Source organism: Eumetopias jubatus, unplaced genomic scaffold, assembly GCF_037043125.1.
Source record: "Eumetopias jubatus isolate StellerSeaLion01/CBP00866 unplaced genomic scaffold, mEumJub1_p1.0 scaffold_10, whole genome shotgun sequence".
Classification (NCBI taxonomy): Eukaryota; Metazoa; Chordata; class Mammalia; order Carnivora; family Otariidae; genus Eumetopias; species Eumetopias jubatus.
Window position 1 is genome coordinate 98,610,246 of NW_028274816.1, and position 24,944 is coordinate 98,635,189.

Genomic DNA, 24,944 nt, shown 5'->3' on the forward strand with positions numbered 1-24,944 from the left:
TATTTTGTTTATTTTTACAAGTAATATACTATAAGAGTAAAAGTGGTGCTGATTTATAAAAAAGTGTTATTCAGAGCCTGAGACTCTCTGTTCCCTAACCAGAAGCTGCTACCTTCTAATGGATAGAGAGGGCTCATCAAAAGGAATGAGATCTTGCCATTTGCAACGACGTGGATGGAACTGGAGGGTGTTATGCTGAGTGAAATAAGTCAATCAGAGAAAGACATGTATCATATGACCTCACTGATATGAGGAATTCTTAATCTCAGGAACAAACTGAGGGTTGCTGGAGTGGTGGGGGGTGGGAGGGAGGGGGTGGCTGGGTGAGAGACGTTGGGGAGGGTATGTGCTATGGTGAGCACTGTGAATTGTGCAAGACTGTTGAATCACAGATCTGTACCTCTGAAACAAATAATGCAATATATGTTAAGGGAAAAAAAAAAGAAGAAGATAGCAGGAGGGGAAGAATGAAGGGGAGTAAGTCGGAGGGGGAGACGAACCATGAGAGACGATGAACTCGAAAAAACAAACTGAGGTTTCTAGAGGGGAGGAGGGTAGGGGGATGGGTTAGCCTGGTGATGGGTATTAAAGAGGGCACATTCTGCCTGGAGCACTGGGTGTTATGCACAAACAATGAATCATGGAACACTACATCAAAAGCTAATGATGTAATGTATGGTGATTAACATAACAATGAAAATTTAAAAAAAAGATAGAGAGGGCTCTTCTATTCTTGGATTGTCCAACTCTGAACTTGTTCTGAATCTTAAGCTTTTCTGTCTAAAAACACTCAGGTGCTTTTAAGTATTTTTCTGTATACTATGTTTTATTGGCACTAACTTGATGACTTCCAAAATGTGCTTTTGCACTTGGATAGCTGGAATACAGGTCCTTATCAATGATCTAGGGTACATCAGAAATAATACTAAAAAAAAAAAAAAAGAAATAATACTTTGCTACTTCTGTAAGTAAGTACAGTGTTGCTTATTTTTCAAAACAATTTTTTTACCAATTATATTACTCCCTTCTCCCTTAGAGGTGGGTCGAATAGGCATGTGTAATCTCCGTTTACAGGTGAGGAAGACTGTGATCAGAGGTGTTAAGTGCTGTAGCCTAGCACTCAAGTGTCTCATTTTGCACTCTCGGCAAGCCTGTTGCTCCTCCTTTCTCGTGACCCTTATTACCTCCTCCTCTGACCCTCACCACCACCACTAAAAATACTTCCAGATCTTCTGGAAAAGAAACCCAGCAGCACAATGCTGTGCCATCTATACAAGCTGTGCACCTGACCTTCAGATAGTTGGAAGCTCTGAACAGTTCCCTAAATAAAGCAAGAAATATTAGAAATGAGAGTGAAGTAGGCATCTGGCAAAAGATTCTTTATCCCTTCTGCATGTTAAAACCTCAAGTATCATTCCATTGATTTATTGAACATTCCACATTGACATATCTCTCACACCTGGGAAATATCTTAACCTAGACCCCAGATCCCTGCCCAAATTTAAGCAAAGAGCCAGGGTGGACATAGTGGGTTTTTTTCTGTTTAGAGCTTATGTTATGTGAGCTGCAATATATGGGAGCAGAGACCAAGCAAAGGAATTGGTGGGTAGGTAGAGAGGGCATGTCCAGATGAGGACCTGCTAACAGTGGGTGTTGTCATGGGCATCTGTGATGGCAGAAGAACACAAGCATGCTGAAGAGTGCAGGCAGGAAGCATCTGAAGCAGAACAGGATGGGGTATATGAATGCCAGGAGTCACATTAGATCTGCACACAGTTTAGCTGAGTGTCTTCCAGCCTTGACTTTTTTTGAGTACTGCACAGTCGAGCCTTTGGGGACCCATGGAATAATCCCAAATACAGTTATTCACACTATGGATGGTTCTGAGTAAATAGCTGCTTTTTCAAAAAATACCCTTTTCTCCTTTTGTTGTTGCCAATCAGAGATTCAAGTTTGAGTTTGTCTCCTCTCTAAATGGTACTCAAATATTTGTCGATTCTTAATTTATTTGGGATGTATGACTGTGGACTGACAAAAAGCTATACTATCAGTCTTTCATTATCAAAACTAGTCTCTTCTTTGTTGACAGATGAAGAATTATCTGTAAGGAACGCAGAAGGATCATTCATGAAGGTATTGAAATCCCGGAAGAAGAGCACCAGTACTGAGCTGACGATTGAGCCAGAGAAGGCATCCTCAGACAAAAATGGCGTCAGTTTAGCCTTTCTGAATGAGCAGCTAGACTTTAATGATGAAAGTGATGTTATTAGTGCGCTGAATTACATATTGCCTTCTTTCTCAGAGGGAAATCTAGAAGATGTAGAATCAACATTATTACCATTCATTAAACTTCTGTTTTCAAATGTGCAAGATGGAGACAAGCCCATGGGTCCCTTGACAAACAACACAGGGAACACTTCTCTTAAACCTGGACCCAACAATTCAACTTACAAAAATAAACTGAGGAAACTCTATTCTCTAGAAAATTTATTAGATGCAGAAATTCAAGAAAAAATTGATGAGGTGAAAAAGAAAGAAAAAACTGCCATGCTTATACATTCCGGCCTTTTCGGTCCCAAATTCAAACGCCAAATCTTTCCAAAGAAATTGGAAACTACCCAAGCACAGGAAAAGAGCCTCGCCAAGGCTGAGAGTGTAGGGAAAAAGATGCTGAGAGTAAAAAAGGTTATCAAGGGCCCAAAGGGCCTAAAGAGAAGGCACTTCAAACAAGTGGGCAATCAGAGAAACTGGCGGCAACAGAATGCCCAGCCATTTGTGGAGAATAGGGCCAAAGAAAGAAGGGTCAGTAGACCGTCCCCAAGGGAGCTGGAGCAGCTTCACATGGCGCAGAGGCCCAGGAAATTAGTGGGAGACTCCTTCAATACGGAGCCTTCGTTCATAAAGGAGCACAAGGCAGCAGTCTCTTCGTTCGTGAAACAATACTCCTTGGGCAGGCCTTCTGCCTCCACTGCTCCAAAATCCCTACCTGAGGTGAAAAACAAATCAAAAGACTTAACCTACACCATTTTTGTTTTAGAGGATGCAAATGCTAGAGTTAGGAATATGAAGGCTTCTAAACCAGTCTCACATTCCAGAAAAAAGTACCTCTTTCATAAAACTCGCTCACGTGTGGTCCACAGAGCACCCAAGGCCAAGCTGAGTCGAAAATTCAGAAAGAAAAGTCCTCTCAGTAATAGGCTGATGCTTGCAAAGAGGCCTCCATTCTCTGCCATCAGGAGCCTCGTAAATTCCCCTTCACGGGAGGCTTTTTCATCTTCAGGAGAACTAAGTTCTCAGGAAAATCCCTTTCCAGAATTATTAACTCCTTCAGAGCCTTTTAGACAAAACACTACTGTAGAAAACAGTACTGCACAGAATGTTTCTGTGAACCCTATTTCTACAAGAAACATGACTGTGCCAGAACAAACCCTCTTTGAATTCAGGAACCATAAGAATCTTTCCAGTGCATATTCTACAGCCACCACAGACAACTTTATGCCAACTGTTAAACAAACCAATGAAACACGATGGATATACAACAGCACGGGCACTGAATTGCCCCCGAAGCCCACAGGCTTCGCTGTGTCGAAGCTTTCAGCTCCAGGTGACCTATTTGAAATTCAGCTAAACCAGCAGCTACGGTCCCTCGTCCCGAACAACGACGTGAGAAGGCTCATTTCTCACGTCATCCGGACTTTGAAAATGGACTGCTCGGAGACCCACGTGCAACTGGCCTGTGCCAAGCTCATCTCCAGAACAGGCCTCCTGATGAAGCTTCTCAGTGAGCAGCAAGAAGTAAAGGTGTCCAAGGTAGAGTGGGATACGGACCAATGGAAGACTGAGAACTACATCAATGAGAGCACAGAAGTCCAGAGCAAACGGAAAGGGCAGGAGTCCAGTGAGGTGAGGAAAACTCCTACAACATGGGATCTGGACTTTGAGTCAGTTTAGGACATGCCATGAAAGCGCCCAAGGACAAAGGCCAGGGGGCTCCTAGTCTGGGTCTTGTCTTAGCCAGGTCACATTGGCTAAGACAGTGATCTGCCACTCTGCTCATTTAGACAAGAGTGCCACTATCCCCAGGGTAGACGAGAAGAGGACCTAACATACCAGATAAACGAAATTTTGAAGAAAAGGCTAATGATAAGATTACATAACACATTAGATTTGGTGTGTTCCTTAAGAACCTGTAAGCCGCTCATCTGAAAGAATGGGGTCTATTTTAGAGGAGCTGAAGAATAGTTAGCTTTCATCTTGTGCCTTTGTTTTCTAAAAAAATGATTCTTTATTTTTTTAGCTCACAAAAGAAGTTCCAGGTTATGGCTATAACAACAAACTCATCTTGGCAATATCTGTGACTGTAGTAGTGATGATTTTGATTATAGTTTTCTGTCTCATTGAGGTAAGGACAACTGTTAATTCAGATTTTATCTTTATAATAGATTCAGAACCCACAAACTGAAAATCAAAGCCACTTTCCCACCTACTACTACTTGATGTTCCTCTTCAGTCTGGAGGACTGAGATATGCTTTGTTCTCTTTTTGCAAAGTATATGCCAGGGAATTTTAAAGGAACCCCACTGACAGGAGATCTGTGGATTGTAACCAAGGCAACAAGCCATTAGACTGTTCTGAGACATTAAGTTTAAGGAGGCCAGAGTTGACATGATAGTAACATTTCTTCAACTCCAAATTATGTTGATTAGATGTACTCACCAGTCACTCTCAGACTACCACTGATTTCTTTCCTTGGCTGAAATGATGAGAGAGATAGTCTCCACCCTCCTGGAGCTATCGGTCATCCGAGAAAAAAGGACATGGCTTACAGATAAAAATGTCATCTTGTTGATTAATTAGATTTACTTAGCAGCTTTCTCCTCCACCGTGTAAGGTGTTATGTAACTAGGTTCAGTTAAAATACTGCAGCTAAAATCCTGCATCAGACTCTTCCAAAGCATGTCCTATTTATAGTCACCTGTTCCTGGAGCTTGCCTGTTTACCTTTTCTCCAATCCTATAATGACTCCTTACTTTTCCCAACAGGCAGGTGCTAAGGTTTTTAAAAGAATGATTTAACAAGTGGACAGTCTTGACTCTATCCTACCAATCCAACCTAATTTACCTTATCTACATTTTCTACTGTTGTGGCAGGCCTCCATTCCAACCAAAGCAGCCCCTCACCACACCCCAGTCACCCCATGCCCATTCCTGTTTCTGTCGGTGACTTTGCCCCTCTGAAATTCCCTTAATTTGCTCTGCCTGTGGAAGTACCGTGAATCTCTCAAAAGCCAACTGAAGTTCATCTTTCTCCATAAAGCCTTCCCTGAATACTCCAGCGCTCCTGGTCCTAGTCCTTCTGTGAGGTTTGTCACCATTTCTGAGGGTTTACAGTGATGCATTCCCCTCCCCTGATAACAAAAATAAGGTAAACAATTTTTTAAAAGGCAGCTCCCCAAGAGAGAAACACCAAGGTCAACACATGGAGCAGAGCAGAGCAGAGATATGTAAGGATCAAGTGGCTTCCTGGTTTATCAGACCTGAGTAAAACCTGACTGGATATATTAACTGCTAAAGAGAAACGTGTCTGTCTTCAGGAAGGTTGGTCGGTAGTAAAACCATAGAAATGGTGAAGAAGAGCCCAACATGGGCAGTGCCCATCCTAGGCTTGCCCAAGAGTAGGGACGGCACCTCAGGCAGCAGATGAAAGTCAGGCCCACTAGTGAGGCTGTGCCTGGCGGGGAGACGGTTGGATCTGGCTACTTCAGTCCTTTCTGTTAAACACTGGATTCAGCTGGTTACTTTCCTTCTAATTCTCTTCTCACCAAATAGCCTTCTGATTGTGCTTCAGTGTGCCACGGAGGCCTGTGTCCATGGGAGGTAATTCCGAATCATGTAGACACAGATGCCCTATCTGTGGAACAGATATGTTTCTCATTGTCAAGTCCTAACCTGGCATTCTGATTTTGATCAATCCTGGGGCATTGATAAAGTGAGATTGCCTCTATAGGAAGAAGTGAGTTCGCTTTTGATGAGGACAGAGTCTGATTTCTGAGCCCAGGAGGCTAGGAACTGGCGTGGAGTCAGCTTACCAAGGTCTCTGGGAAGATAAAGCATTGGCCATTGTCCAGATAGTACCCTCTGCATCTCCAGGTGGCACGTGGCCTTTGGTTTTTAGGGAAGTTCTATAAATTCCTATTGCTGTTTTTAATTTCTTAACCTTGTGTTTGTATTTATGTGGTTTCATCATTTTGCCTCCCTACTTTGATGATAAGCTTTTCGACGACAGAGACCATGCAGTGTTTTTCGTTTAAGACAATAGTAGTGTTCATAGGAAGAGAGATGAGACATTATGTCAACTTCACAACGAGGAATAAGGCAGCCTAATATTTATTTGAAGTAGCATACAGAGTCCAGCAATAGACAGACCCATGTATTACTAGGACTTCTGAAATGTTACCTTTTAGTATTCAAACCAGCGGAAGAAAATAAATAAATGGTAATAGAACAACTGCTTCATTATTGGGGAGGAAAATAACAGCAGATACCCATTCCTCACCTTAAAACAAACATATTTCAGTAAATGTAAAAAAAAGAACACAACCCATAAAACCATTAGAAGAAAACAGAAGCAATATTTTTATCATCTGGTGGTGGAAAAGAGCTTTCTGACCCAACACCACAGGCAGAAACCTTTGATAGATTTGATCATCCTGTCTGTGACACCATTAGCAAACGTGGCACTGGTTTATGTCAAGCCTAGGAAGAAGAATTTTCCATATCTGATTTAATCCCCACAATCCTGTGATGACAATATTACCATCCCTCTTTGATAACTGAAAGAGGATGAGCTTAAGGGATGGCAAAACCCAAAGCAGAACCCCGTTCCGCCTGACTGCAGACCCCGTGCTCCGGTTCCACGTGTTCTGTCTCCTTAAAGATGAAAACACTGGCAAATATTTGAAACATTGAAATTCAATGAAAGCTCCCGAAAAGATTAATATATTTACTATAAAGAGAGTTTTATAAATCAATAGGAAGACCAGCAATCCAGGGAGGGTGAAGGGGGCAAGGACTATGAATGATGGGCAAGGACCTATCTGCCAGTCCTCTCCTCACGCCTTCTGGGATGTGGGTCTTGTTAACGAGGCCTCTGTTGCCTCTATGCTGGTTTCTTCTATGCTCTCCTAACATTTGTTGTCATTTATATTTTTTAATATGGATAGAATCCGTTTTGTTTTTTGGTATGGTTGAGGTGAGGGATCTAACTTTTTTCTTCTCCCTACCTAAAGATCCAGTCACTTTAAAATCTTTTATTGAATGGTTCATTCATTCTTCACTGATCTAAAATACTATTTTTATCTGGACTCTTATCAATCCAGTTTTCTTTCCCTGTACCAGTATCACACTATGTACTTAATTCCGGTTGCCTTATAATAACATATTTTGATGTCTGCTAGGGTAAGCTCCTGCTCTTTGGTCTTCTTTTTCATACATTTCATACCTAGGCTTGCATATTTTCTCCACCAAATGTCAGCTGGCCAGTTTTTGTTAAAAAACAAAACAACTATCTTGAGATTTGAATAGGATTGTTTTGAATTTGTAGGTTAATTCGAGGAGAACTGCCATCTTTGCAACATTCTAGGAACATGGTATCTCACATCATGTACTCATTTCTTCTTAATGTCCTTCAGAAGAGTTTTAATATTTTCATCTCATAAGCCTTACCCATTCTTTGCTATAAGTTCATTCCTAGGTACTTTATGCCTTTTATTGATATTGTAAACGAGATCATTCTTCCATTTGTTGACTAGTTATTTGTGGGATGTAGGAGAGCTATTGTGGTTTGCATGTTGAGCTCTTGACTTTGTATCTAGCCATCTTAGTGACTTCTCATACTTCAGTAAAATTGTAGTTGATTCTCTTGGGCCTTTTAGGTTGTCCATAATTTCATATGCAAATATGTTTTGTTTCTTCCTTTCCAATACTTCATTTTTCCTATTGCATTGATTAGGACCTCGTCAACAATGATGAATAGTAGCAGGAATAATAGGCATCCCACTCTTGTCTTTGACTTTGAAACAATGCTGCTGCTTAGCTTTCTGGTAGATGCTTTTCTTTTCTTTTCCTACCTCTAAGAGTTTTTATTAGAAATTACTTGTTGAATGTCATCTAAAACCGTCAATAAGACGTATTGCCAGCTACACACAAGATCCCAAGTTAGGTACAGTGGAAGAGTCATAGGACTATTAAGCAAACCGAATTCCTGCCCTCAAAAAAGTTACCATCTCACTGGCTAGGTAAGACTTAAAATACAAAGGAATGAATAAAGATTTGGAGGCAGTGGTCATCAAGATGGTAACTGTGATCACGTTTCCTTCCAAAACAGATTTATTCTCACAGAGCAGCATCCGAGGAAGGTAAAGAAGGAAGGTCAAGGTAAATATGAGTCTGGCAATTGTTAAAGTAGAATTTTAGAACTAGATTTTAGAACTCTTCTCTATTTCAATCCCCTTGTTTTACGCCCAGGACACCACCAAAGGCAGAAAGAATACTTATTTGGCCTAATGCTTTGCCTGGATCCAGCAAAATTAGCTCCCCAGCCAAACCTGAGTTAGAATGAGACTGGCAGAGAGCATCTGCTGTCACCAGTCCTGTAAAGAAAGAGGGTGGAGGTGGGGAGGTGTTGGTTCCTGCTGGTAGTGAGCATCAGGCCTGGCCGGAGGCCTTCTCGGAGGCTCTGGGGAAAGGATAGGGAGGGCCACAAAGTCTTAGGCTAAGAGGGCTAGTCTTCAAGGCTGATGGAAGGCAAGATATATGGCTCCTTCCTGTAAAGTGGCAGGAAAACTTTTTCTTCCTCCTCCTCCTGGTTTTCGAGCCCCCACTCTCCATTCCCTTTGTGCAGACCCCATAGAATTGTAACGGGGAGAGGCCTTAGATAATAGTTTGTCTCTTCCTTTTATAATAAGGAAATGGAGAAGAAGAAAAGGAAGGTAAATTGCCCCGTGGTCATACAGCTAGTGAGTGTCAGAAGATGGTTGCTTTCCAGTTGGGCACTCCTCCTCTGATTACGCTGTTCTTGGGCTGCAAGCTACATTTTATGTCACAATTCAGTACACACATACCGTAGAGACGTAAGCAGTTTCTAAGACAAACTTACTATACACTCTTTCTCTATAGTGTTTGTATTCAAAAAGAATATTTTGTGTTTTAGTGCTAGTTGTGACCTTTAAGCTGCTTTCACGACATACTCACTCATCAGTGACAGCCTGCAGTGTGAAAGTCAGGGAGCTAGGTATCTTTGCTGGTTGGACTCAGGCATTTTCTTGGTGCGATTCAACTTGCAGGATAAAGCAGCTAGGGAAATAGAAGCACCTCTCCTTCCCCCTCCCCAGGAAGTGATGTCTATGAGACTAAGTGCATAGGAGACCAATGTAAAATACCTCCGGAGAGTAAGGTGCTTCTGCCGTGCGACTGCACGGTTTGTTCACTGCACGAGGGCACTTGGCCAAGGGCCCAGGTGAGCGGGATGAAACTCCTGCCTATACTCCATGCCGAGCCACATACAAACATCTCCGACATTGTGGGGCCATTACAGACAGACATGGGAAAATTCTGGAAGCCCAGCATGCATGGGATTATTTTCAAGATCCCAGGCCTGTGGTGATTTTGCTTCCTGTGATTATGGACAGAGGTGTCCTAATAAGACCAGAGATGCACATTGTGAGAGGCATGGGAAATGGTATGAATCACTAATTGTCTGCGTGTGTGTTTCCTCCAAGGGGCTTCTTTCAATCCCTGCTGCGGAAGAGATGCTCAACAGAAAGTGAGAGTCAGGTAAATCTGAGCAGGGTAAAGTCCTGTGGCTGGAGAGTGCAGGGGAAATGCAGAATTAACATCGTCCTTTCTGTTTTCTAGGAGGGCTTTTTCTGGAGAAGGTGGCCACTTTGGCTTCGGGACATGTACAGACCTCTCAATGCCACACGCAAGAAAAACATGGCACAGAAGCTGCATGACAGGGGTTCTTCTGATGAGGATGAGATTTTCAACAAGGAACCGGGGTACCTGATTTACAATTCTTACCTCAAATGAGTAAATTATGAAAAGTTGAATTGTTCCTCTGCAGAGTAAAAGCCTTTGGTATTCTTTTCGCAGAGAGAAAAGTGAAGCCCCAGCAGAGAAGGCTCAGGCCACAGATTCCACCACTGAAGAGCTGGGTGACGAGAGCGAGACCCTCACCGAGATTGTCATCGAGTGAGCCCGTCCTGCCTCAGGTCGCCTACGAAGCTTATGTTCTGATATTGGCTTCTCAGCATTGCTTGTAAAATACTTATTTTTCTCCTATTAAAATGTATGAATTCATAACCAATTCTAGCCGTGTGGTAAGGAATTAAAATGGAACTAGTTAAACATGTCCATCCAGGGAACAGCGGCCACAGGCGTGAGGAGCAGGACTGAAGCTGGAATCCCTCGTGGGAGCCAGTGTACTTCCACAAGAGCAGTGCAGGCAAAGGAGGATGTGTAGGGGCGTCGTTCCCTCGTTTCCCTGATCAAATCAGTCTCTGGAAACTGGAAAACATATATTCAGGGAATGTAGACTCTTAAATCAGTTAGCAGTTTATTCTGGTGCTCTCTCCCCTGGCTATTCACAACACGCTTGACCTGCCCAGAGAGGACCATCTATTTCTGGCCCCTCTCATAAGGTCTTCGGCGTTGCCAGAATATTTGGATCACTGAGACTAGCTCCACTGCAGGGCTAAGCCCTGTCTTTCTTCCCAAGTACTCAAACTCATGCACACAATGTGTGCCCTGTCTTGGCAAGTAGAGGGTTCTTCACCCTTACAAGCCTGTGGATAATTCACATTGGGGTGTTTGGGGTTTGTTTTCTTAAAAAAAAAAAAAAGAAGAATGTGTGAGAGCATTAATTGCCCAATCTGCGGAAAAGGCAAAAATTCCTCCACTCCTGCGGCACCCGGGTGGTTCGGTTGATGAAACATTAAACTCTTGGTTTCAGCTCAGGTCATGATGGATGTCCATACACGTAATTGGTGCTCATCACTGGGGGGCTAGTGGTGGTGAACGTCGGGGGCCGGGGGAATCGCATCACTAGCTTTCAGGTTACAGCTGCTTTCCATAGATTCAAAGCTGCTACTGCCACTCAACAGACTGCTGAGGTCACCACAACCCGCACAGTCCCAAGCCCGGGGACGAGTGGGGGAATATGGAGTCCAACGTGCTCCCTGCACGTCTGCTACTGCAGAGGAGGAGAGAGTGGCTTCCACCTTTTCACCTTCCAGATTTCACACAGGTACATTTTATTGGCAGAAGCCTGCTGTCAAGGGAATCTGTGAAATGTGGTTTGTGGGCTTCCAGCACCTGCAAAGAAAGGGATAGAAGTGGGTGTCAAGAGCCAACCAACACAATCCAACAAATGGGTGTGTGTTCAAGTCTTTCTAAAAGGGGGGTGGAGTCTACAAGGAGTAAGATGGTGGAGAACTAGCTATGTCAGAAACCTAGAAAGGTGTCATTCTAGCTAGGCAACAGGTGAGGTACCTGATACTAGATACTGATACATGCAGTCATCCCCAGAGCTGACTGGAGAAGCACCTGGAGTGGATGCTTCGTTTGGTCTCTGGAATGTTCTCATTGGAATGAGAGCTGGAAAGACTATGGGCAATGAGGTATCTGAGGAAACACAGTCCTCAATCAAAAAGGCTGCCAGAGAAAAGGTATCCATAGGGAAACACAAATTCTCAAAATATAGTCTTTAAACATCTAACTCAAACATCCTTGAGATGCTTCTTTAAAAGACTGATCCTGAAAAATTAACAGATTAATTAAATTTAAAGGCTGATCCTGTGCATCTCCCCTGTTGGAAATAAACCAAACCAGAAACTACTTAATTAGTCCAGACAGATCTCAATTAGTAATATAATACTGCAGTAGTAGAGGGAATATAGGACTGTTGTAGTACAGGGGATATGGGACTGCTGTAATACAGGGAATATGGGACTGCTGTAGCACAGGGAATATGGGATTGCTGTAGCACAGGGGATAGGGGACTGCTGTAGTACAGGGAATATGGGACAGCTGTAGTACAGGGAATATGGGACTGTTGTAGTACAGGGAATATGGGACTGTTGTAGTACAGGGAATATGGGACTGCTGTAGTACAGAGAATATGGGACTGCTGTAGTACAGGGAATATGGGACTGCTGTAGCACAGGGAATATGGGATTGCTGTAGCACAGGGGATAGGGGACTGCTGTAGTACAGGGAATATGGGACTGTTGTAGTACAGGGAATATGGGACTGCTGTAGTACAGAGAATATGGGACTGCTGTAGTACAGGGAATATGGGACTGTTGTAGTACAGGGAATATGGGACTGTTGTAGTACAGGGAATATGGGACTGCTGTAGTACAGAGAATATGGGACTGCTGTAGTACAGGGAATATGGGACTGCTGTAGTACAGAGAATATGAGACTGTTGTAGTACAGGGAAAATGGGACTGAGGTAGTACAGGGAATATGGGACTGCTGTAGTACAGGGAATATGAGACTGTTGTAGTACAGGGAAAATGGGACTGAGGTAGTACAGGGAATATGGGACTGCTGTAGTACAGGGAATATGGGACTGCTGTAGCACAGGGAAAATGGGACTGTTGTAGTACAGGGATTATGGGACTGCTGTAGTACAGGGAATATGCGACTGCAGTAGTATAGGGAATACAGAATTGGCCTTGCCTCTGGGCCATGGGTCATGTTTAAAGGCTACAGGAAAGCCCTGGAAAAGACAAGAGGAAGTTGAAACCAAATTTGGGCTCCTTGCTCACATTGGTCAATTTGGGTTCACTGTTTGTGGTGCTCATGGTGGAGGTTGGCTGCTGATGTTTCCCTCAAGGGTTGAAGATGATGTAAGAGCTCAGCAGCTTCCTTCCCTGTGCCTCTAAGGCATAGAGGCCAGAAGCACCAGGAAGCAGTTGTCAGGGGCAGCATAAGCAATATTCCAGGCCTGATCACAGAGGCCTGCTAGGAAGGTCTCCAAGGGTGATCTTGGCCAAGCCCAGGGGAGCCTCCAGAGAGTGCTCTAGGGCCTGATGTCCGGGACCATGCTAGAGGTCCAGGGTATGGTGTTGCATTTCCAAACGAGATAGCAATCGCCTGGTATTGCCAGGGAGAGGTGGTTACCAAACAGGAGATCCCTATCTTTCAGGACCTTCTCTGATCATTTTCTGCGGCTAATCGCCTCATCCCTTCTCCCCTCGGACCCCAACTCTCTTTCAGGCCGGCCAGCCTGCTTGTAATCCACATGATGTGCCTTTTTGCGTATCATTTTCTTCATCTCTTCCCTCACCAGATCATGTCTCCCATCTTCAAAATGATCTTCAGAACTCGCTTCACCCCACCAGTTTCCCCCAGCTTACTCTTTTATGTTCTTGCCTTTCCTTGACACCGCCACTCCTCAGCTTCCTTTTTGTTTACACTAGTGTGTCTGAGTGCTCTCTCAAATCTTGGGACTTTTCATGTCCCTCTGGCCTGTCATTCCTAATTACATTGTTTCTCAAGGACAAGGATTATATCTGTCCTGCCCTTTGACTCTCCCTAGTACAGACCAGCACTCAGCACGTTGGGTCAAAGAACAGAGAGTGGGATTGGCTGGGTCCAGATTGAGGTTTATCACTTGCTGTGTGACCTTGAACAAGCTACATAACCTTTCTGGGCTTCAGTTGTCTTATTTACAAAATGAAGATGATAATGGTCCTTTCCTCGTGGGGTTATTGACTTGGCAGAATGTCTTAGATGTGGCAAGTGCTCAGTAAATGCTGCCTGTCGGTATTATTATTCATATTCGTGTTAAATTATTAGAAACCCTGCCAAAACATGTGGCCTAAAGTGCCACTTACAAATTTTACAGTTCAGCGATGCTGTCAATTTAAATCGGTTACATGTTGGCATCAGAAAACGTGTCTTTCCTGGCCGAAACACTGTTGATTACTCCTGTCTCGCTCATTTCCTCTCTCTTCCTTTGAGAGGCAGGTCCACGAGATCCAGTCTCACATGGGACACCTGGAGACCGGCAGACAAGCAGTCTCTGCACCGTGAGTAATTAACTATGGAGACCAGAGTCCTTTCTCTGATGACACCATGCTAATGGGCTGGGTTTCCTGACCGCGTTTCTGCCTCAGGGGCTTAATGATTCAGCGCAGAATGAGTTCTGTTGTTCGGGTGGACAGAAACACCCTCTGGCAACGTCGCTGGCTTCCCTGATTGCACCCTGTGGAATCCCACCAGTCGTACCCCCGTGACCCCTCCGCTCAACCTGACATGGCCCTATGGGAATGGACATTCTCTCCTCCACCTGTCTTCATCTAATTACCGAGCCCTTAGAGGACTGTGCTCCATACCAACTCAGAGATGTTGAACTGGAATCGGTCATTTCTTCTGAGCTGAGAACTGTGGCTTTTTTAGGAGGATTATTCAGAAACGAATAGCAATATTAATTAGTTTAGTTCCCACACCGTGGTTTCTTTGGAGAAGAGCTCTGCTTTTTGTTTCGTGGTTTCTTTGCCGTTGTAAGGAAAGGTCCTCTCTCGGAGCTGGTCAGACAGGCACCACTGGTTCCCCACACGCTGCGGAGGCCACCCCCTCACCTCCCTGCCGGGCTGTCAGCACGCCCGATTCTGACCACTCGTGCCTCCTTTCCACAGCCTCAAAAGCGTCTCTGGGTTCTGTGCCCACCTCGTTCTCATCCAAACTGTATATCAGCCGTAGGTTGGACAGGTCCACTGTCATGTCTTTCTGGGGCGAGAAGCAGCCTGGGTGCCTTTCTTCTGTGCACAGATTAGTGTCCAATCGGCTCTGTTTGCCTTCCCAACATTCCCGTTGTCGTATGATGAAAAATGGAAAAGCGGTAATTTCGACTGTTTATCAAAAGGGATAAGGAAAATGAGTGTATTTATCATATCTTTATCTCTGTGGATTCTTTCCTGGGCCTTTCCTAGTGATATTTGGTCTATTTTGGGGACATCAGTGTCAGCCTGCCCATTCTTATGGAAAGCCTTAAGGGAGCACTTCTCTGTTTCACACACTAATCTTCCCCTTTGCTTTTTTTTTTCTTTTAACCTCATTACTGTAGGGAATTCAATTGGCAGCCTTTTTACTAGATATTTATAACTCGTATCTGAGAATAATCTCAAAGGAAAAGAGACCTCATTCTGTTTCAGAAGATACTGCATTTTGCTTATTTTGTTTCTAAAGGCAAGAAATTTATTTCTACAGATTTATCTAGCTTTTTTAAAAATTGGCATTGTTATGGCTTTAACAGCTACATGTGTGTATGTGTTTAGAAAAACATTTACAGAGTACTTAGTATAACTTGAATTTTTTCCAGTTACTCACTAGTATATGTGTTTTTCTCCTTTTAAAATGTGTTTCTTTGAATTTATTGGATATGGAAAAAAGATGTGTTTAATGTATCCTTCTAATTTAAGTTCGCTGTCTCTTCCAGCAATTACTCTTTTTTCTCTTTTGTGCAGTAGTAGAAAACGAAATCCAAGCAAGCATAGACCAGATATTCAGCCATCTAGAACGTCTGGAGATTTTGTCCAGCAAGGAGCCCCCTAACAAAAGACAGAATGCCAGACTGTGAGTGCACTGACACCCTCAGCCCGTGAGGGCTAGCCCAGGGGAGGCTAGCGAATATTCTGAAAAATCCATTTACACATTGAAAAACGAGACTCTGTAAAGATAAAGTTCCCCTAAAGGGCACGATTCCATTTCACTGATGCTTCCTCAAAATAAAAACCCTGTGAGGTTAGTGGCTCAGAAGCCTCATGTCTCCTTATGTTGGGTCATTTTGATATTGCCTGCCTACCTGAAGCCTACTGCTGTCGGAGAGGTTGGCTCTGGCCTTTGGTTCCCGCTGCCTTCTTGGGTTGAAATGAAATCTTGCCCTTAATCACTTCAGTCAGTCTGTTTATAATAAGATGCCAATCTTACGTTTGGTACTCCCCCATGAAATTAAAATGAAACCCCCCTCAACACCTCCACCCCAGCCCCTGCTCCCAAAAATTTTATGAAACTTTGTTGATGCTTTACTCGAAAGATGCCCTTGGGCTTCTTCTTGGGAAGCGATATAGTCCATGGAAGGTCAGGGAGAGGTCCTTGAGCCTGCTTCCTGTCACCTGTTGCCTGTCATGCATCCAGACTCAGAGACCAGCAGAGCTTAAGTAAAGCTGCTGGAATCTCGTGGGCTACCACCCGACTGGAACCACAGGCTGCTGCTTTTTTTTCACCATCTTCGATCAAAATCAGGAGATTCTGTTGGAGATATCGCGAAGCAGTGTTGGGAGAAGCAAGGAAGCATCTTCCTTGAATACAAAGGCTGGCCACTGCAGCGTGCTGCCTTGGGTTCCTGACATGTAGTCTCTCTCTCCATCAATTCCAGGCGTGTTGACCAGTTAAAGTATGATGTCCAGCACTTGCAGACCGCTCTCCAAAACTTCCAGCATCGGCGATACGCAAGGGAACAGCAGGAGAGACAGCGAGAGGAGCTTCTGTCTCGCACGTTCACCGCTAACGTAAGCCAGGCTCCGGGGTGGGGATCTGCAGGTACCTGGCAGCTCCCTGGAGCTGCAGCTGGGGTCTTGGAGCTTCATCCTTTTCGGGGGTGTCTGAAGCCGACCGAGGAGGAGGAGACCCACTGGAAGTGACAGTGGCCTTCGTGCATTGCCGCCAACACTAGACCTAGACAGGGAATCTCTTTGGCGAACACAGAAGCCCGAAAAGGAAGCAGTTACACTGAGCGCACGGGCAGAGGTGAAAATGACCTGGTTGGACTGAGAGGTGGAAGTTCACGTGGTGGAAAGGTTTCTTTCTGATCAGATAGAGACACGATGATGAGAACAGAGACCATTTGTCAGGAGGCAGCGTTCCAAAGCTGCCTTTGGGCGCTCAGCACGGCTCTGTGTCTGTAGCTCCAGGATCGGATACATGAAAATGTTTTTGCCCCGAATCTGAGCAGCAGTTTGGAGGAATTTGTTAACAGATATTTTGTTTTGGATGGATTGCTTAACTTTGAGCCTGTTCGAAAGTGGCCTGTTGGCTTGCATGTTTGATTTGGGGGACACCCTTGGCCCTGCCCTTGGATCTCGATAGGATCATTTCCTGCGCACGGCTGTAGAGCACATTGGCCTTTTTCATGTCCTGCATTATATATTTCCACCAAGCGAGGTGGGTTTGGGGGCCTTTATGTTTTGTTTTGTTTCGTTTTACAGAGAGGTTCATTTTCTAATGAGGTCTTAGCGTTCTGAGCCTGCCGTTAGAATTCAGATCAGTCCACATTTCACCGAGGTTTGTCCCTTTGCCGCGTCCCCACTGGCAGTAAATTTCCCTGAGTATTTCAGAATGTGCCTGCATAGATTTTACTTCTCTAGGGTAAGCAGTCACATATCAGTGGTTAACAATTCAAAAGTGTAATGAGGATGTGCTGGTGGTAGAGCGGTAAGCATAGTTCCTTTCCTTTTTTTTTTTTTTTTTTTGTAGTTTCCAGGTTTTCATAGATGCCTTTCAAAAGCATAATGAACTATACAACACACTAAAAGGTTTGTGGGCTTTTGATAGTCATGGCATTGGGTATTCAGGCCTGTTTTAGGCCAGGGACGATCACTTAGAATTATTTTGTTTCTTATCAGCTTGGTGTGGTGCGGAGCACACGGTGCCCTTAGTAAAAATTGACTTGCTAAATGGACTACTTGCTGGTCATTCTGTGAGCTAAAACTAGGATACGTTTTTCCGAGTGATGATGCCCCATTAGCTATTAGAGGGTAAGAAAGATTTGTATATAAAAGGCATTCTGCAGATGCTGGTCAGATGAAGAGAAGTCGCTCATTCATTCATTCAAACGCTGGGGTCTTTTCCCCCCTGAGCATTGGCCATGTGCAGAACACTGTTGACTATGCTGAGAGTAAAGCTTGGGAAAAAAGGCAAAGCCGGGGCTCCTCCCTGGGAGACACTCCTGTGTGAGCCGCAGGGACGGGGAGCAGGTGCGTGGGAAATGATTCCGAACTTGTGCAGCAAAAAAGAGGTGGTTTAGCCTCTTGGTGGTGATTGAAGGAGGTGAGAAGGGCACTGCTTGCCAGGCTGAAGAGTGTGCCATGGTCAGGAGGCAGGAAAGCGGAAGTACGGCCAGTCCCGACTGGCTTCTGTATACAGCCCCCTTTGGTGTAAACTTAGAGCCCCAGGACCAGTCTCAGGGTTTGTCTCCACTGGGTGGTTAAAGAGGGCAGGCTCCTCACTCAGTAGTGAGATGCAGGCCCCGCTGGACTTAGCAGCTCTGCCTGATCTCAGACAAGCTGTTCCACCTCTCTGGGTTTCAGTTTCTTCACCTCTAAAATGGGGACACTATAGTAACTAAGTCGTCACGTTAGAGTGAGGATTAAGTGAACTTAGGGTAATGCGCACACAGAGGGGAAAGCACTTGATCAGTGTCTGTTTTTCCCTCACTTCCTTTCTTTACAGCCATTTCTTGCCCGCTTAGGAGAATTGTCATTCAGGCTACCATTGGGCCTTCCTTGGAAATGGGCTCCTGTATCCTGAGTCTCAATCTAATGGCAGGGATAAACTGTAGATAAAACAGCTGCAGAACCAAAGCAAACCTTTAATACTAATGTGTTAAGGGAAAGCCAAGGAGAGGAACACGTGGACCAAGCTAAGTTCATAGTCAGGGAAGTAGTCAGAGAAAGCCTTTAGGAGAAGGCCAGCGAGGCCTTGAAGGCCTGATGTTGTCTGTCCTAGGCGGTGGTCATGGTAGAGAGGCAGGAATGAATGGGCCTTGTGTAGCGGGACTTGTTTGCAGAGTGCCAAGTCGGAGGGAAGTTGCTCTTCCTCTGAGCGAACAGAGGCCACCCCAGGTCTTGGCTTCGCTTTCTCCTCTCTATTAGGTTCCTCTGATTCTTGCACCATTCCCTCTGGCTGTTCCTCTGGCTTGGCCTTGGCCAAAAGGCAGAGCGGCCAGATGCGGTAGGACCCCAGGAGCTGACCAGCCAGCAGAGCTAATCCAGTGCCTGCGTCTCTTTCACAGGACTCTGATACCACCATCCCAACGGATGACTCGCTGCAGTTCAACTCCTCCCTCCAGAAAATTCACCACAGCGTGGATGACCTCATTGGAGGAGGGCACAGTATTCTGGAGGGACTGAGGGCCCAGAGACTGACCTTGAAGGTGGGGGCCCTTCTGGGGGACAGGGAAAAGGCCCTTTGTTTTGGCCTCATCCAGTGGTTTGGTACCTGCGTTTACATTGCGGTTCCGTATCCTCACATTTTGAGATTTCGATGGAGTCTGGGATCCTTTCTATCAGAGCTGAATTATTGTGAGTCCACGGGTCACCACACTCTCTTCACCAGCAGTTATTTCTTGTGCTTGCAGCGAAGCATAATTTAGCATCTCTCGGTGTCTAGGTCTTTTTCCATTTACCGAACCTGTCATGAAAGTGACTGCTACAAAAGGAACCAAAAAGACCAAGAAATTCCACAATTTCAGAAATGACAGAATCCGCGATTCCAAGAAGGCAGATGCGGCTGTATGGGGCACCTCCCCTTCCCATGGCTTCCCGGAGCACCCCCCCCCCCCCCCGCACACACAGACCGCCTTGGAACCGAGACCTTTTGTGCTCCTGTAACTGAGCCCCCGTGGGTGGGGTCTTAGGGCCGCCCTGGTAGACCGGCAGCAGATGGCTTCTAGAGCACCGGCTGTTGACCCGCAGCACCGCTAGCACTCTCGTTAGTCACAGGTGTTTCTAGAAGCCCTGCCCCATTGGCTGAGACTCAAACCTACCCCCTCCCCACCCCCAATCCCGGGAGTGGTTTACAGAAACATTACACAGATTCTGATGTCAGTCGTGGTGTTTCAGCCTCAGCCCTTTTCCTGTATCAGCCCTGTTGGATAATGGGGTGTGGGCTGTGCCTATTATCAGGGTGTGGTCCCCTGTGAACGAAGCACTCCCAGCCACTGAGCTGTGAGAAACAGTCAGTCGGAAGTGTGAGCTTTATCTTAGTTTTTGTTGGACCACGTTGAGCCTGTCAGCTCCGCAGGACTTTGGTACGTGGCTGGACAGCCCCTGCCATCTTTACTAAGGAGAGGGTTGGGCGAGCCGTGAGGGACACTTGACCTCCTGCCACTGGCCATGGTGCTTCTGATGGTCTAGAAGTGTGGTCTCTGACAGCTTCACAGGTGCCTCTCTTTCCGAGCGGCCACCTGCCGTAATCTCAACTGATAAGTGATGACTCATCTGCCCTTTCTTTGGAAAACTGTCCATATCCCAGAAAAACAGTAAAACCCTTTTGTTTATTTATGTTAGAGAGCGTGCGCAAGAGCAGGGGTTGTGGGGAGCTTGCAGACGGAGAGGGAGAATCTTCAGCAGTCCCCATGCCCATCCGGCGCTTGATCCCACGACCCTGAGATCATGACCTGAGCTGAAATCAAGAGTTGGGACACTTACCAACTCAGCCCCCCAGGCGCCCCAGTAAAACCCTTTTAGAATAAGACTCACCACACTGCACTAACGTCGACCTAGTGGGGATTAGTTAGAGCTTCTTGTGAAACCCAGTGTTCATTTCCCAGCAAAGTCTGGTGTCACGGGGGAGTCCAAGCAGCATCTGTCCCTAGGCTGTCCCCAGAAGGAAGCGCCGGGAAGCCTGAGAGGCGGGTGGGATTGGAATGTGAGTTTTCTAACACTTTCCTCCACGCACCTACCACTGCCTACCTGCCTTTTGTCTCCTGATTCCCGCCACCCACCTCCCACCCCACTTCCGTTAGGGGTTTCTCTGCCTAAACCATTGGAAAGGAACATAGAGAGCATGAAGGAACTGGGCCGTGATTTGGAGAAATTTGTGTTTGGAAAGGAATACCTTTTTTTTGAAATTTATGTTAATTTTCAGGTGATTGTAGAAGCTTGCTACTTGCACTTTGTACAGTGATGAAATAATCTGCTCTCAGAGCTAAGCAGACTCTTTAGTGAGAGCCTAAATTTTACCATCACTGTCGTGGAAAAAACACATTTCTGGCCTCCTCTGGCAACAGTTAAGTTGGACTTGAGAGATCCCTCTCAGGCTTGTTCGTCATTGCCTGGGCTGAACCCAGGTTTTGAATTCCTGTCCTCACGTCGTTTTCACTTCTGCCTCTTCTCTCTTGCTCGTTAATGCATCGTTGGTTTAAAAAATGCACGGAGGGCGTTAGGCTGGGTGCCATCCGTAAGGAAGCGGTGGGTGGTGTGTGTGGAAGTAGGTTAGGGTCTGCCCCAGGAGTCATTTATACTTGTTACTTCGTAAGAAATTGAGTGTGCTTAAAAACAAAACTTAGAAAGCAGAGAGGAAGGGCATGCTGGGTGGTGTGTGCTGTTGATTTAGGAGTAAAATACCCTTTGGGTTTTGGTGGCGTTTATGTAAGGGGTGGCTGTGTTGGTGTGTGTCCTTCCATGTCACCCACGTCAGACCCTCTGGTAAACATGGATGTTGACCCACACGTTACACGCCAAAGAATCCCAGAGGTTTCTACTCTACAAGGTGAATGGGCTGACAGCCAGGATTTCGGAGTTAGGGAGCAGAGGAAGAGTTTTTTGATGTTGCCCTTTCAAAAAAAGTACATAAAACATTCCAACATCAAAAAATTTTCTTGAGGTATAATGTCCATACAGGTGTACAGATGTAATTTGCCCGGGTCATTGAATTTTGGCAGATGCACACCCCTTTGTAATTCACACTGCTCTCCAGACAGAGACCATTTCCATGGGCCCTGGACAATCCCTCCTGCTTTTGCCAGCCAGATGATTCCTCCTTCCAGGGAACCATTGTTTTGATTATCTCACCATAAAGTAGTTTTGCCTGTTACTGAACTTCATTTAAATGGATTCGGAAGCGTGGCTTCCTCTCAGGAGTGTTTTCCAAGCTCTTTCATATTGTTCATGTCGGTCATTAGGTCCTTTTTTTTTTTTTTAAAGATTTTATATATTTATTTGACAGAGAGAGAGACAGCGAGAGAGAGAGCAGGGGGAGTGGGAGAGGGAGAAGCAGGCCTCCACCGAGCATGGAGCCCGATGCGGGGCTCGATCCCAGGACCCTGGGATCATGACCCGAGCCGAAGGCAGCCGCTTAACCAACTGAGCCACCCAGGCGCCCGGTCATTAGGTCCTTTTAATTGTCAAGGAGTATCCCCATCATGCCGATTCACTGGACATTGTTTACCTATTCTCTGGTTGACGTACACCTGGATTATTGCCAGTGTTTGGATATTCTCCTGTGTTTTCCATCAGAAGCTTTATGTTTAATTCTGTGATCCATCTCAAATTCATTTTTGTGCATAATATGAATTGAGGGTCTTCTCACACACATATACGTATATGATACATAGGAGACGTGTGTGTGTATACATGTCCATGATACGTATGTGAGCTAGAGTCCATTGTTCCAGCACATTTGTGGAAAAAACTTTTCTTGCCTCCCTGCTTTGCTCTGGTACCTTAATCAAAAGTCATTTGACCGTAAGCGTCGATCTATTTCTGATTAATGCTGCATTTTATATGCTTTAGGCATGACCAGGAGACTGTCTATTGGTAAAGTCCCATTCCTTGGCAAGACGAGTTGATCGTTGTTTTTCGTTCTCTGCTTGTCTGCCCCAGGGGACTCAGAAGAAGATCCTCGACATCGCCAACATGCTGGGCTTGTCCAACACCGTGATGCGGCTCATTGAGAAGCGGGCTTTCCAGGACAAGTACTTTATGATTGGTGGGATGCTGCTCACCTGTGTGGTCATGTTCCTCGTGGTGCAGTACCTGACATGAGCCAGCCACGCCCCGAGGCCACCATCGTTCCCACGAGTGAGAGTCTGCGTGAAAGCGTGTGCGTGAGCGAGAGAGGGGGGCCCAGAGGCTGCCTTCTGAAATGTATGCCCTTCTTAACTGTGAAGACCACTTGGAAGTAATTGTGATCTGTAACCTAGTGGGAGTTTCAAACCTGCTCTGTGTTCTGTGATTCCTTGGAGGGGGCAGTTAGTGCCACCACGCTGCACGGCGCTTAGGCAATGAAAGAAGTACCTGTTCTCTTTCTCTCTTTCTTGCCCTCACTGGGGGAGGAAGTGACGGTAAGGGTAAGGGAGGAAGAAGGAAGCAGGAAGGAGAGGATGGCTTTGCTGGTTTTGTCCACATAGCTGCCGCGCACCCTGGGAAGCCTTTCATAGTGAGCCTTGCAGATAGGACCGTCCACTTGGTCATCATCTGGCCTTTCTGGCCCCTAATGGGTAGGTCAGAGCAGAAGCAAAACGGAGGAGGGGAAAGAGGCCTTCTTTCCCTACATCATTGTAACAGATGGATTTCCATGCTCTTGGTACTAGCTTCCCCCATCCCCCAGGGACATGCAGATGACTAACTGCCGATACTTGTCACCCTTCCCTGGAAGCAGCTACCTAGAGGAAACAGAGGCACTGATGCTATTGCAGACAGCAAGTAAGATTTTCCACATTAGGGTGTTGGGTGTTGCTCCTTTCTAAAGTGAGGCCAGTATTATTCCCTGAGAATGTTTGGTCTTGAGACTGAAGACCCTAATCACTGGTTTTTTTTTCCAGTGGTTAATAGAGCGGGTGGTTTCTGCAGTTCCAGGACTGCAGCCTGGCATCATGCCCAGGCCCTGGTGGGCCTTTGCCCCTGAGAATGTCGCTGTATGCGGAGGTTAGTGTTGTGTCCATTAAAGCGTCTTCTGTAGTGTTAGCGTCTCTGATTCTCTGGCTGTCTTCCCTTCCCTGAAATCTAGCAGCTGCCAGCCAGGCCCCCATTCTGCCCAGCCATTGTGGGCAGGCACCACCCTGGAGATGTCCCTGGCGTCCTGTGAGTCTCTGTTGTCAGGGACCGGCACCTTTTTCTCTCTCTGGCCAACCGTGGATCAAGGCTGCACCAGGACCTGGTGTATTGTGAAATTTATTGTAAAGCCAGCCTCTGTGTTGTGAGTGAGCACTGCAAGTTCCAGAAAGACCTGGTTGGCATGTGTTTTCATGTGTCACAGGCCCTACCAGCCCCTAAGCTCACTAGCCTTGTGGCAAGACATAAAATAATACTTGGAATTTCCCGGAACTGGAACCCGGGTCAGTATTAATCCACCTGGGATTTTCCTGCCTCACCTGCGTCCTATATGTGTTTTTTGTCACCTGGACGGTCACCTGTCTTCTCTTCCTTTTCTGTGTGTGTTCCATTCCACCTCCCTTATTTACCTCCCACCTGTTTCTGTAGCAGTTTTGTTGTTTTTAGGCGTACCTTCTGGCGAATGTGTCTTAGTTGTCACAGATTTTCAACATGAGTTTCCCCTGGTACTGATTTCACACTTGGTGGGCTGTTGCTCCTACCCCTCTGTGCTAACCGAAGGCCCTGGATTTCCAAGGAAAGGGGGATCTGGGACCCCGTCATAAAAGGGTTGCGGGTCCTTCCAGAGTGAGAACGGTGGCCTGGAGGGGAGACAGAGGAGTCTGGGCGTCTTCAGACCTAGGTCTGACTTTGGGGAGGTGAAATTTCCAGCACCTCCTAGCTCCCCTGCCAGCACAGGGATCTTAGCAGTCCATAAAAAGAGTTCCGTAAAATGGATTTTTAAACTGCACAGATCCAGTTGTCCTATCCCTTGGGCATCTAGGGATCCTGCCGAAGAGCACCCTTTAGAGGAAGGTGCATAAGGAACAACTAAGCCATTTGGAGCTGGACTCGGGGCGGGGGTGGGTGTGGAAACTCCCCCAACACCCCATCCTGCATGGCTGATGTGATAGATCTGTTTGTTAGGTACACCAGCGTGCTTCGACACTTGCCCTCCCAGTGAGCGCTGGTCTTGGTGAGCCAGAGGTAAGGCTTTCTGTCCTGCTGCACTTTGAGAGCCATTCTCCCGACTTTGTAATAAAAATTATGAAGACAGTTTGTG

General features: G+C 45.8%; 1 protein-coding gene and 1 pseudogene across 1 annotated transcript in view; both read left to right on the forward strand.

The window, feature by feature from the left end:
• Positions 1 to 10,365, forward strand: part of LOC114203961 (uncharacterized) — a 50,530-nt gene extending 40,165 nt beyond the window's left edge. The window contains exons 10-15 of the mRNA XM_088027060.1: positions 2,090 to 3,903; positions 4,298 to 4,402; positions 8,386 to 8,435; positions 9,779 to 9,833; positions 9,915 to 10,057; positions 10,152 to 10,365. Coding sequence (XP_087883186.1) covers positions 2,090 to 3,903; positions 4,298 to 4,402; positions 8,386 to 8,435; positions 9,779 to 9,833; positions 9,915 to 10,057; positions 10,152 to 10,254 — 2,270 coding nt within the window. The 3' untranslated portion in view covers positions 10,255 to 10,365. The remainder of the gene's footprint in view (positions 1 to 2,089; positions 3,904 to 4,297; positions 4,403 to 8,385; positions 8,436 to 9,778; positions 9,834 to 9,914; positions 10,058 to 10,151) is intronic.
• Positions 10,366 to 14,042: 3,677 nt separating this feature from the next.
• LOC148163376 (Golgi SNAP receptor complex member 2-like) lies at positions 14,043 to 24,937 on the forward strand (annotated as a pseudogene).
• The last annotated feature ends 7 nt before the right edge of the window (positions 24,938 to 24,944 follow it).